Source organism: Pyxicephalus adspersus, chromosome Z (genome assembly GCF_032062135.1).
Source record: "Pyxicephalus adspersus chromosome Z, UCB_Pads_2.0, whole genome shotgun sequence".
In the NCBI taxonomy this organism is placed as follows: domain Eukaryota; kingdom Metazoa; phylum Chordata; class Amphibia; order Anura; family Pyxicephalidae; genus Pyxicephalus; species Pyxicephalus adspersus.
Window position 1 is genome coordinate 27,469,605 of NC_092871.1, and position 15,054 is coordinate 27,484,658.

Genomic DNA, 15,054 nt, shown 5'->3' on the forward strand with positions numbered 1-15,054 from the left:
TCTTTTAAAACTCCGCACATGGCACACAAATGCATGTTGTATTTTTTAAAGCATGTATTGTATGTTATGTTGTATGTATGTATGTATGTTATGTTGTATTTTTTTAAGCATAGCTTATAACATAGCATGACAAACCTATGTCTGTTTTTTGGGCCCTTTTTTGCCAACTGTGACCCCAAAGCATTGCTGAGGAAAACCTTTTGCACAGACACAACTGGAATCCCCATTGGAGGTTTTTCTCTTATTTACAGGTCTGCTAAAAACAATTTGAACATGCAATCACTGATAGCAGTCACTAGAACGGATAGAGATGGTAAACCGCTGTAGTGGAGACACAGCCAAAAATTTTGTCTAGAGATGAAGTATAACTTGTTTCCACCAATTCATGTTTCCTCTTTTCCCCTGTACCCCCCTACAATGGACTAAATTTTCCATCTACTTTTTTTGTGTTCCCAGAAAAAATGGTTATTTTCCAAAAATAAAATAAATAGGAAACCAACAGTGAGAACAAGATAATGACCACAGCAGGAGCTCAAGCACTGAAATGTCATCATTACTGTTGCCAAGAAATATAAAAGGTGGAAATGTCAAGTTTGGGTTGACTGACACTCTAAGAAGTAATTTGAAAAGATACAGAATTGTTTGCTTATAACTTTCTTCATATTTTGTAAAGATAAATAAAATTAACCAAGATGCAAAAAAATGTGAAATATTTTAAATCTGCATAACTGAACACGAAGAACTAAGCAGAGATAATCAGGCAGTCAAAATATATTACATATATTATCATTCTCCACTCACCCCTTTTAGAACATTACTATGGTGGGTTTCCTTACTGGTTCCTTGGAAATGCAGGTGGGAGTGTAGGTAATAAGTCTTATCATTGCAACTTGGTATCAAGGTGTAGAAAAGGCAATGAAAGGCAGAGTACAGTCAAGTCTACGTGCCTGTATAGCTCAATGAACAATGAAAGTATGAGAGAAGGGAGGTGTGAAGCCTTCATTATTCATGGGACATAGTATGTATACACAAACATTTTGTTGGCCTTTAGCTTTGATCATGGAACGCATTCACCATAGAAAATTTTAGATGACTTTATGCAATGCCACTAAATTTATTTCCATCCAGTTGCAATAATTATTTTGTATATCTTGTATTGGTGATGGGTAAGTCTTCTCCAGTACATACCAAAAGTTCTTAGGGTTAAGGTCTGGACTCTTTGGTAGCCAATCTGAAAATGATGTCTCATGCCCCCTAAACTAATCTTTCATAATCTTAGCCAGGTGAATCCTGACATTGTCATCTTGGAAAATCCCCATGCCATCAGGAAAGAAAAACCTGGTTATTCAGTATATTCCAGTAGTAAATGACCTCATTTTTTTGGGCATATAAAGTTGCTGAACCTAGACCTGACCAACTAAAACAACCCCAGATCACACGGTCCCACACACCTGTTTTTTTTTGCCGAGGGTGTATAAACAACAAAACCAACACATTATAATATATACGTTAATATACGTAGTTAATCTAAAATTATTTACACATCCCAGACCGATTTGTGTTGTTACTCGCAATCCTGACTATTGTTTTTCTTGGCATAGTTCCTTCTAAAGCTATAAATACCCATCATCTAGCAGTTATACTGACTTATAGCTAAAAAAGGGGGAGATAACTCCACAGTTAATGAGTTTTTTTCAACTGTCCCAGGCAGGAAAGCAAAAGAGTTGCTGTTCAGATTAGCACACCTATACTACAGCAAAAAGGAAAGCCCACCCAAAACTTTTTTTTTTATATATATATTTTCAAAATGATGACAATCTTTTAGTTATAAAGGGGGTCAAGTATGCTGAGTCAACCAGTGGCTTTGTATATGTCCTAGATACTCCAGCAGCAATCTTTGAGTGCAATATTTCCCAGCTTTTGTCCTATTTGGAAAGTCAGATTTTCCTGCTTCCCTCTCATAGCGGCCATACCAGGAGAGAAGAACTAGAAACCTAAGTGTGATGCCCATCCATCTCACCTATATCACTTCCACCCATTTACAAGTTATTGAAAAAATAGCCCTTCTAATAATCTTTTTTACTTACCTCCACCAACCACTCTTGTTGCCACCTCTAGTGTCATGACATTGTGCCAATGCAGCTGAAGCCCTATTACAGACCAACCCCCCCCCCCTTTCCACTTAAAGATCAACTTTAATATTTAAGGGGAAGTCAGAGCTGAACTGCAGAAAACAGATGAACTCACCATTGAAATGAATATGCAAGAGTTCTGTTACATGCCATGAAATCTTTAATTGTGCCCATGAAGATCAGAAATCTAGACACCCACGCAGAACACAAAGGTTGGTGACACAAGTTTAGTCTCCGACAAATATGCACTACAGTTGGGTCACCTCCTTGCTCCCATACTGTGATTGGATAATAAAAGATCAGCAGAACTCTGAAAGGCTATGCTTGTTCTTTTCTCCTGTAAGCATACTTCTTTCCAGCACACTTAACTAGGTCCTAATGCTGCCTCCCCCACTCCTTTTATCAATGTTTCTTTGCAGGAAATTACAATTATTAAAACTAAATTACAACTTTTTTCTGGATTGAAAGTGACTCTCATGAAGGAGGTTTGATTGCTGCCATTGCTTGTTGTTTGGCTCTATATGATTCAAATACAGTGAGGGAAATAAATATTTGATCCCCTACGGATTTTGTACATTTGCCCGCTGACAAAGAAATGACCAGTCTATAATTGTAATGGTAGGATTATTGTAGCTGTGAACTAGAATAACAACAAAGAACCCTCAAAAACCCGTCACTGCTTTGTCACCGTTCTCATGATCATTGCAACTCCACGAGGGGAGATCTTACATGGAGCACCAGACCGAGGGAGATTGACAGTTATTTTGTGTTACTTCCATTTGTGCATTATCGCACCAACTGTTGTCACTTCTCACCAAGCTGGTTGGAGATATTCTTGTATCCCAGTCCAGCCTTGTGTAGGTCTACAATCTTGTCCGTGACATCCTTAGACAGCACTTTGGTCCTGGCCATGGTGGCTAGTTTGGAATCTGATCGATTGCTTCTGTGGAGAGGTGTCTTTTATACAGGTAATGTAACATAGCTTGGATTAGGAGCACTCCCTGTATGCAGGAGGATACCTGCATATAGGAAAGACACCTGGGAGTCTGAAATCTTGCTGGTTGATAGGGGATCAAATGCTTATTTCACTTATTACAATGCACATCAAGCTCTGACTTTTGAGCACTGGGTTTTTGAGGGTTCTTTTGTTGTTATTCTGTCTCTCACAGCTACAATAAACCTACCATTACAATTATAGACTGGTCATTTCTTTGACAGAGGTCAAATGTACAAAATCTGACCACACTCACTACAAACCATCTGCCAGCAATATACTAATTTTAAACTGCATTATTTTTTAAAATACTAAATGTGTTTTTTAAAATAATAAAATACTAAATGTCTATGACTACAGCATGAATTAGCCATTTTACCTTTGTATCAAAATCCCTTATCTGTACCATTTTTCAATATTTCTATTGAAATCTTTAAAAGATCACGTCCTGTCCAGAAAAAAATTGCCTGTAATATATATAAAAAGTATGACTTTAAGACTAAATTCTCAGTTTACCTCCAGGGAGTTTAAAACTGCCCATATGTCATTTAGAATAATTTACAAGTAGCTTTACACTGAGATGCCCTAACCTAGTTTGACAAAGCCTCTGCTTCTGATGTTACCTGCACATCACTTGTTCAGCTTCATGTATAATGTAACACAAGTAAGCGATACTTGCAATATACAATGGTGAACGCTCACCTCAACCCGGAGAGAACCGCATGCTCTCAGGAACTCTCTGATATTTTCCAGGCAATCAGCTTCACCCTTCGGTTCTGCTGTAAACTAAATAGAAGAAAGAAAATGTTAAAAAGCGCTAGTACAAATAAAATTATATATAATTATATATATAATTATTATTACATTTTATTTATAATGATAACATTCTAAATATTTAATGATAATATATATTTTATATATACACATAAGTATATGGAACTTTTACTGTACTAGTATCAATAATTGCAGGTATCTGTTAGTTAACGGGTAAGGGAAGTCATCTTTAATAAACTTGGAATATTTTTGTCATTCAAACAAAAAGCATTGGAATAGGTTTAATGACTTTCTGTTACAGCAGGAGACCATTCCTGCTCAAAGTGTCAGCACAGGTACTTGTAGTCATCGGGGATACATATGACAATGCAATAGCACAGTTGGGAGATACTTCTCACACCACAGCCAAGGGCCCTAAGGCAGGATCAGAGGTATGTTTTTAAACAAGATGCAGATTTAATGGACCAATTCATCTACCAGGCCCCCCTACCATTGTGTACTGATGTCTGCAACCTGACTAATAGAAATCTGCTTATCACCATCCAGTAAATTACTATACATCTAAATGGGACATTGTTCCTACAGTACAGGTAAGTCCCATTCAGGTCTATAGCATGTAGGTGCACAGGCCATGACTGGTATTAGCTTTTTATTAAATGGACTGCAGACAGAGGGAGAGGCCACAGAGAAAAAGATTAATGTGTCCCTTACAAAGATTCAGAATAACTTTGATATATATATATATATATATATATATATATATCCTTTTTTTCCCATGGACAAGCATAGAAATCAACCTGCTTCTTGCATTGCATGACAGCCTGGAAATTACAAGAATTGAACATGATAGGTTTTTACTCCTTTCCTCTATTGTACAAAATCAGGAAAAATTATCTGGAGTTAAACCTCATCAAGGATATTGTGTTATATTACACAAGTATACTCTGGTAGGAAAAATAAAGGGTATCACATATTTAGTTATATCTTGGGAGATTCTATGTACTGCTATTAATACTGCAGATTATGCACACCCTGATGCTGCTTGTTTAGTTATAAATTCCAAACATTGCATCTTTCATAATCCAGATTTTATCAACAATTACAGTGATCTCTATGCAAAACATCAATGATATGTGTTTTGAATAAAATGGATTAGACAATACTACACTGCTTTGTTTTCATATCAATAGGTAATCAAGATCTAACTTAATAACTGCAGAAATAAAATCTTCAAAGCTCCCACTCTTCCCCCACAAGGCAGCTTCTCTCCTACTGCTGTATTCTAGATAATAATTAGTAATTTCGGAGAATGAAGTTGCAGAGGGGGGGTTATCAAGGAACAGGTAAAAATGAGAACAATAAACGGATCAGAATAATTCTAGAACAGTGTATTAACTATAACTAATTACATCCAATACAACCCCTAAACAGAATCAAATGTTGCCTATAATAAATGTCTGTGATCATCCCAAACATTATATTATTATTAATAATAAACAGGATTTATATAGCGCCAACATATTACGCAGCGCTGTACATTGCCGGGCATAATATAACCTGACAGTGCCTGCCCCCCCCCCCCCCCCCCCAAAAAAAAAAAAAAAAATCAGGTTTGGGTGGGCTGCTCTTTAACTCGATGACATCACCCCTAAATACCATTTGCAGAGTGCCAAGAGCATCAAATATTTATGCAGTAGAGAGCAAAGGTAGATGAATTTTTGAAACACATCCATGAGCTATTGCTCAAAATAGGAAAAACTTGGAGATGCATCTAACAAGCAGAGCAATCAGATTTAAAGAAAACCTCTACTGACCTTATTTATGGCAATCTTAAAAGATAGATCAGCCTTCAGTGCAGCAAACTATAGACCACATTCAGTGACAGGAAGAGAAAGCAAACTGGGCTGGAAAATTCTGCAGACCAATCAGAAAGTCACAGAGAAGACACCAATCTGGGTTTCTGCAAGGCTGCCAATGTGGACAAGTCTTACATGTGTAGCTTCAGGAAGCAGAGAGAGAGAGAGAGAGAGAGAGAAAGAGAGAGAAAGCTACAATGTATCTCTGCACTGTGGGTGATAGAATTGCTCTGCCTGGGAAATTCCTATGGGAACTACAGGAGTTGAACAATTCCAGCTTTTAAATGATGCCTGAATGTAACCTTTACCAAATTCATTCTGAAATCTAATTAAGAAACTGTGATCACTTTCTGTGAGAAGATCTAGCAGCACGGTTAATATAAAAATCAATGGCATGTTTCAGATAAAATAAGCAAAATACACAAATATCTGTTTTTCAAACACAAGAATGTTAAAAAAACAAAAAAAAGCAATTTATGTTTTTTTTTTTTTTTGTTAAATAAAATATGTACAATTCCAACTTTTGTACTATACTACTGTGCTGTATTTTAAGAATATAATGCTTATATGCAGACTACGATCCCAAATATACTGGAAATGGCAACACTGTTCACATCTGTAATGAAGAATTCTAAACTTTATAGATGTGGCAAAGAATTGTTTTTAATCATATTTTAGAGACCATTTACACTACTGCATTGCAGTATTGCTGCATGCAATGTTTTTAGTGTGCTAGGCAGCCCATTCAAATGAAAGGGCTGTTTTATTCACTGCACATGAAGTTCTGCTTGATATGCATGAACTATATGAATGGGGCATTACTGAAGCCCTACGTTTGGCACAAAATGTGGAGCAGGCTAGAAGAGGAAAAGGATAATATGCATGCTTTTTTTTGCATTTTCAACATTTGTATGTTTCAAATGGGCACAAAATATAGCAATTATTTAGTGCCAATGGTCCCAAAGTAAAACTTTGCCTATTGGTTGAACCAGGGATGTACAAATGGCTACATTTACCAGACAATGAACGGTGGCAGTTTCATCACCCAACAGGGCATTAAATATAATTCTGACCTGATGAGGAACCATTGCAGGAGTGGGTGATTAGGGAAGTAAACACAAATTACAAGTGATTGCTGCTACTGTTAATAACGGGTAAGGTAGACGGCACGGATACCTATACGGATGTAGGGGTTGGGGAAATATAGTTGCTTGCACTGACAACAATGAGGCACAGGCAATAATATTGAAAGTAAACTCAATACTATCTTTGCCCATTGATGGCAAAACAACCAATGCACTATATTGCAGAACATCACAGATAGATGTTTAATGCCTATCCAGCTGCCAGGAGTGAAAGTAAAGCCCTGCATAAGTGATGAGAGTCATAGCCCATGGCTATGGTGTGTTCTAAATACATTGCTGATTGGCCTAGTGCAGTCATAGGATTTAAATCCCATGCTTCTCAGTATCAGGATGTAGTGTACCATGTATTTCCTTTGGCCCCTGGCATTGATAAAGCGGTGCAGGAACCAAGGAAAGGTGAGTATATGTTGCTTGGGATGGTGGTTTAGGGTAACTTGTTGCTTTGGCCTAAATGGTCCAGCTTTGCTTTATGAAGCATGGTGACATCAAACCTTTACTTGTGAACTAGCTATATTCCATGGCTCTATCTGTAGTAGGGAGCGCAATGCTCTCTGAGAACTGTATTGCGAGACACAAGTACACAGTTACAGCTTCACTGATGTTTGCTTATTGTTCCAGCTGGGGAGATGCAAGAAACAAAGAAACAGCCACATGACTTCTTTCAAAACCAATAAATTTCATGTCTAGACAGAATTTACTTAAAGTGCACATACTTTACACAAAATATCAGAAAATGCCCGTTGTTCCTGCCAGAAATTCAGTGAGATCCTAACTTCGTGGGCACTTTGTCTGCTGCACGGAAATCTAAAGCAATGCTATCAGACCTGCCTGGTTCACCTCTGTAGAAGTGAGGATGGGAGGTATTCTGTAGTGCAAACCAGAAGACAGCAGCTCAGGGTAACAATACTGGTCCTTTGCATACAGTGAGGACTGTATACACTGAGCAATCTGCTTCTAAACCTCAGAGGATCAATTAAGAATTCCCTGTTACAGCTCACTCAGACATTATGATAACTACAAAAGTTACATTCTGATTGTAAAACTTCCTGATCAACCAACAACTATATAGTAGAACACCCCTGACAGCATAATTATTATTATTAAACAGGATTTATATAGCGCCAACATATTACACAGTGCTGTACATTAAATAGGGGTTGCAAATGGCAGACAGATACAGAGAGTGACACAGGAGGAGCAGAGGACCCTACCCCTTACAATCTAGCTTACAATCTAAAAGTATAACTGAATACATTTTCTAGGTAGATCTACCTCTATTACATAGGCTGGGTAAATCTAAAGAAGATAGCACCTGAATTGTATGCAAATTTCATGGACATAACATTGTCAGAAAATTTCATCTGTAGAATTGGAAATATTCAACCATTTCTCCAGGGACTTGAGCCCACAGATGGGCAATATTTGCTGTTGGATATGATCATTGGTGATTGCTTCCAGGGTAAGCTGAGTGAGTGAAAGAGCTATCCTGACAGTGATGTTTATTCTATAGGGAGATAAGAATAGTGGGAGATGTTCTCCTGCATGCTCCCCATTAGTAGGGGTCGTTGGTCATGTCAGTCATTTAGTGATCCGCCTTGACAGATTGGCTTACTGCTCCTCAATTTCGCTTGAGATGATCATGAACGTCCTTCTTAACAAACGAAACTCTATCGTTTGTATGAGACTTTACAACCTTAAGTCAAGTCTGCTTTTATATTTAAGGATAAGCAAAATATTTTTATAAAGGTCTTCAGTCATTCGGGTCATGGGACATCTAGTAGTGTTTAGCATTTCCTGGGCCTCAAAGCATCATTCTATTATGACCTGGCACTGTCCCATGTGTATTTTTCAGTCATTGCAGTAGATAAACTTATTACTGCCTATAGTAAAATAAAAATTTATGAAAGGTTTAAACTGTAATAACTTCTTTCATCATATCTAAGCTTTTGATAGATTGTAACCATGGAAAAAGTTAAAACTATTCCCCAAAACTTCAATATAATGCAGTATTTTTGGAATAGTTTATATAGTTCTCATTGCTCTGTTTACATTGCACAGCTGCTAAAGATCTACCCCCATCCAGTCCTAATCCTCAATTAAGGGACAGGGAGGTGATCTCTCTGCCATGCTGACTCACAGATCTTACTGTTCAGCTCTGGCTCAGACCCAAAAATAGTTTTCTGACCTCCCAACTAGAATCAAGTTCAGGGGAGGGCTTCAGAAGCCATGTGGTGTAACTAGTACAATTATTATTATTAATATTATTATTATTATTATTATTATTAATAAACAGTATTTATATAGCGCCAACATATTCCGCAGCACTGTACATCAAATAGGGGTTGCAGACAGTGACACAGGAGGAGGGGACCCTGTCCCGAAGAGCTTACAATCTAGCAATATGACCAATACAGACTCTCCATGTTCTAAAATGTGTTATTTTGTGGTTGTAGAATTTAATCTATTAATACAGAGTTGAAGAAAAGTTACACTATTACTGTGCATCTATTTTTTATCTAAGGAACAGTTATCCTTTATATTCTTCATGACAGGAAGTGACATAGGATTGTTTGTTTTAAAACAGAACTTGAAAAAAGATGAAGACCAGGTACAGCCAGCTGTTATAGTAGCAGAGATAATAACTCTAGATCTGCCTATTCATGTTTGTGAAGGTGAAAGTATCTTTACATGAAGCATACTTTAATCAAAAATAATTTGTTAATGTGATTCCAGTAGCTGCCAAAGGCAAAGTGAACTATATTTTTAGCCTAAGGCTGATAATAGAATGATAGTACTTTGTGAGTTCTGGCATTTAAGAGGTATGTGAGTTATACATACTATAGATTCCATAATGATGTTGTCAGCAGTTAAAGGGAATATATAGAGGTGTTTTAACATTTGATTTAGATATACATAAGTGGAAGAGAAAATCTTTTACTTTACAAGGGGTCTGCTTTATGGTAAAAAAAAAAGTTTTCTATATTACTGAAAACTTTATACTCCTTATGTGTTTGAAAGTTCCCTGTTGAGCTTCTAAAGAAACTGCTGTATATAATACAATAACAAAAATATAGATGAGAAACTGTCTTAATAAGTTTATTTCACATCAAACAGTGCTATAAAGCAACCCTGTAACCACTTAAACAAAAGAAATAAGAGATAAAAGCAAAAGTATCTTGTAAAAGGAGAAGCTAATATTTATTAAAGCTATGTACACATGCTAGATAATTTTCATCAGTGACAAAAGTTTGCAATCGTGTTTGGCCTGTATGCAGGGTGTGTAGAGTGATCCCCTGATATTGTTTAGTGATCTGCCATGACCAAATGATAGAACAGGGGTAAATGTTAAAATTTCTGACAGAGGAAGACGCAGCGGGGTGACTCCCGCGCAACCCCCTTTCTTTCCATTCTCCATATAACTGAACAGAGCTATGCTACAGTGCTCATTCATTTTTCCATCACTGAAATTGATCCTATTATTGATTGTCTGCACAGAACTTTAACCTTCACTTTTTTGAAAAGCATTGGGCATCTCCTCAATCTGACAATTCCAGTTGTGTTAGACAGTGCATCTCCCACTGAGCGCCATGATTCCGCCTGCCAAACTCAAATGCTCTACTGCATTCTATAGTGACATAGGGTAGCCAGTACCCATTGATTTTGGTGCTTTCCTTACTTAGTGGCTTCAGATGGAATGACTCTATTCTCTGCTTTTAATAAATTATATTTATTTTTTTTAGTAGGCTTTTGTTTACAGTGTTCAAATCTTTGTTTTATTTTATTTGTTTTATTTTGTTATATTGAATGAATATATTTTGATTATGTTATGGGTATTTATTATATTTTATATATATATATATATATATATATATATATATATATATATATATATATATATATATATATATATATATATATATATATATATATATATAATGGCTTTTCCTAATATTTTGGGTCGCAGTATAGTAATAATTTTTTTGTTTGGTTCCTTAGAATAAATAGTGTTGGAACCCCTTCCCCTGCACATCTAAAACAAAACGAATATGTGTTAGCATTAGATGCACTTTAATACTGAACTGAAAAAAAATTACCCCTGTAGTGTCTCCTTCCTTCCTGCAAAGGTCAAATGCATGTTTTGTCTAGGGGGCTTAGAATAAGAAAAAATACCTAATTTCTTGCTCCCAAAGGCTTCCTCCTCTTTATAAACATACTCAAACTCTTAACTCCTTAAGTTTACAATTCAGTAACATAGGCATGGTTTTAAAGGACATCTTTGCTTCTAGCTGGTGCAACCATTAAGAATCAATTTTTAAGACACACTGTTCAGTCGCTAACAAAATCAAACTGCAACCTGTAATATAATACTCACCTGTCTGGTGGCAGCCTATGTCTCTTACCTTCCCCCATCCCAATACAGAGGTCTCCTTAAAGCTATACAAATGCTAGACTTTCATCACCTGAGATGATTGCTTGTGATAGTGAAAATCTAGCATTAGTACAGCTGTCCCATTATATGGGTTAGGGTCTACCATGCTGGATCACAAAAGATTGTCAGCTAATGACTACTTTTGTTTTTAGTTGAGAACACAGCAGGGAGCCTTCTGCTTCTCCTTCCCCTTTCTTTAGACCTGAACAGTGTTGTCTGTACTGTGCTCATTCATTCCACAGTGCAGGAAACAATGATTATTGCCAACATTAGTTATTGATTGTTTATACACAGATAAGACTATTTAGCATTTGACACATCCGGGAACATCAGATACCTGCGGCTCCCACTACAAGTTGTGGCTTGTACCTCTGACCCATCACCCATGTCCTAAATGCCTGGGAAAGTTCTCATTTATCAGGTTATAGTATAGTTAATAGTAATTAGTCACATTCATTTGGACTTGTAATCTTCTTGTAATGCTGAAAATGTTCTGCAGCTGCTTCATTAGTCATGATGCAGCTTGGAAGTCTGTGAAACAACCTCAACATTACCAGAACAAGTCTAGTTATATGAGACTAACTACTACTAGATATAGTAAGTCCAAAGTTGCTACAACCCAAAAAATAGTTCTGCTGCCATAATTCAATGTAAGCAGTTCCTGGCCTGCTAATATGTTATATAGGATCAGACTGCACAATAGGTGCCCTCTCTCTACAAAAGAGTACAAGTAGATCTATTCATTATTAATAGTTTGTCATTTTTTCAGAAACTGCACCCTGGCTTTATTACAGAACACAAAATACTTTGTATTGTAAAATCAAAATGTTAAACAAGCAGCTAGAGAATGAAGAGAACAATCAACAGATCTCAGCATGCTTAGAGGAACTTATTAAGATACTTTCACAAAACATAACTTTCCTAGAGATCTGCCTCTGATCCATAGGACACAGATAATAGATCCCACACTAAACTTTGCCACCTTTCTACCTGACATACCTGAGTATGGGGAGTGAGTTATCTAAACATGATCAGGGCGTTTCCCTTCCTGACATACAGAACGATACAACAGCAATACAAAGGCTTCTAAATACAGCAACAAAATGTGGAACTGATAACGATCTGTATGCTTACCTTCTCTATAGAGCCTGGCAGCAATCGGTTGATCAGTTTGCACAAAACTACTCCATCTTTAAGGGAAGTTTTTAAAAAGTCTTCTGGGTCACAAATGTTCTTCTTGGGTGAGTTGAGGACTCCTAAGGAGATGAGCCAGGTGACAGTTTGCTCCTCTGGATTCATAGCTGTGCTGGGCTGTGAGCACAATGGCTGGCTACAATCCCCACATCCGCGATTACATCTGAGAGATCTCCTTCCTTTTTCTGAGCAGGCTAACGTCCCCAACCGCTGCACCAGCACACACACATGTGCACACAACAGGAAGCTGCTTCTCATCTACTCTGTGCTCTCATACAGGCACATGTCTGCAGCATGCACACTCAGGATTGTAAGTCAAGAGGCTGTGATCATTACCATATCCAAGAATTGTTATTAGTATTACTAAACAGGATTTATATAGCGCCAACATATTATGAAGCGCTGTACAATAAATAGGGAACGGTGGCATGACAATGATCTAGGCTGTAACTCTATACATAGGCATGTGGGTAAAGAAGAGGAAGTGGACCTGACGTTTGTCTACATTGTATTGTGTGCTGAGTGTAACTCATTGTTGGTCTTTGCTGAAGTTTAGCACACACACACACTTGTAAATACTTTTTTGAATTCAGACATGTATATTGCATGATCTAACTCAGCCTTTTGGATCTTTTTAACAAGGGGAAGCCTTGTTAAAAAGAAGCCCAATATATATACTATATCCACAGCTCAAGGTTTATTATGATGGTTAGTGGGAAGAATGTAACACTGCTGACCAAGTGGGAAGAATGCCAGCTTTAGGCTACGAACACACACGTTAGATGATTCGGAAGAGAATCTGGCATGTGTACAGCGCTCGTCCGATGTTGTTCGTGGATCAGTCTTGGCAGATCCATGAACAATGGTAATGCAAACGAAGGGGAGAAAGCGCAGCAGGGCGCAGCTCCGTCACTACCCCCTCCATAAAGCAAATCGGCGCTGTATGTTCATGCATCTTTTAGTCTTTTGTTGTTAGAAAGGATTGTAAAAGATGCTTTTCAACGACAATTTTTAAATGTGTGTACGCAGCCTTACAGATCACTGCTCATTGCTCAAGGAAACTCTAGCAACCTTTGAAAGAGCCCTAGTTGAGAAAGATTGGTCTAACTGAATGACTCAATAATATTGCAAAGCTGTTTTACTCGGGGCTTCTTCAAAATAACACCACATAGACTGATTTGGTGCAAAATTTTCAGCACAAAATTTATATAGTCATGCAACTAAGGGTAAGTAAACACAAGCACTTGGTTCTAGTCCAATAATCGGGACTCGGGACTGATATCAGACGAGAATCTTGCGTGTGTACAGGGCTCGTCGTTCATTGTCCGAATGACCATCCTGGCGGATCTATGGAGGATTGACGACGAAATATTGTAATGCAAGCAAAGGGGTAGAGAGCACAGCGGGTTGCTAATCTGTCGTCTTCCCCCCCTTCCCTCTCTATAGAGCATAACGGTGCTGTATGTACAGCTCTTGTTCATGCATCGTGCAGTTGTTTGTCGTTGGAAAGGATTGTGAAAGATCCTTTCCAACGACAATGATTGCACGTGTGTACATAGCCTGTCGCATAGATGTGCTCTGTCCTTACCCCAATTTTTGGGGGGAAGCCAATTAACCTAACTGGGTATTTTTCGAATGTGGGAGGAAACTTGAGTGCTAGGAGGAAATCCACACAAACTTAGGTACCCAACAAACTCCATGTAGAGTGTCCTGGACAAAATTTTGTTTCTGCATTTACAGCTTTTATTTTTATTATAGATACACAGAATGCATATCTAAACACGAAAATACAAATGTAAAATATTGCAGTTTGCTAGGCCAAATCACTTTTGCTGGGAATAATTTTTTGTGATTGCTTTCAGTGAGATGAACTAATGAGAGTTGTACAAACAGAATTTTTCTGTTCTAGGGAGAGGGGAGGATGAGTGAGCAGCACCCCACTCTTCTTCATAGAACTGCACGACGGTCATTCCTGATCAGTTGCTCATCAATCTGATCTGGCAGGGAACTGTACACACTTCGTCTGATGTGTATGAAGCCTTAGTTTTGTTGGGTGCATTATTCCTTGCTCCCTTTATTTTCTCCTAGTGTTTCTGCTAGTAACACTTCCTGTCCCTGGGTGACATTTATTTCTGGTACTGCATCTACACCTAAATTCCATCCCCTGTATAATGAACACTCAATAAAATACCTCTTGCATGCCTTTGCATGAGTTATGCCATCCCGGCCCAGCCAATCAAGAAGGTTGAAGACTCGACATCAAGAAGATTGGGTAAAGATGGCTGTTTAAGGACAGGAGAGTGCAATTAAAGAATTGTGATCAGGCAGGTAAGATTACTTTACTGTAGTAGGGACATTACCTAAAAAAAAAAATACATTAAAAAAAATTGTGACAGACAGATCCTTTATTGCATAAGGGATCTGTCTGTCACAATTTTTTTTAATGTTTGGGTTTATTAGTCTAAAGCTAAAGCTTAACACCACAACCTAAAAACCTCATACCGAACCCCAAAAAATCCAGGCCTTTCCT

At 37.6% G+C, this 15,054-nt stretch overlaps 1 protein-coding gene across 1 annotated transcript in view; it reads right to left on the reverse strand.

Annotated features, from left to right (window-relative positions):
* ARHGEF6 (Rac/Cdc42 guanine nucleotide exchange factor 6) overlaps nucleotides 1-12,830 on the reverse strand; it is a gene marked incomplete in the record, with an annotated part of 64,260 nt that extends 51,430 nt beyond the window's left edge. The window contains 2 exon segments of the mRNA XM_072431839.1: nucleotides 3,829-3,912; nucleotides 12,465-12,830. Coding sequence (XP_072287940.1) covers nucleotides 3,829-3,912; nucleotides 12,465-12,782 — 402 coding nt within the window.
* Nucleotides 12,831-15,054: the final 2,224 nt, after the last annotated feature.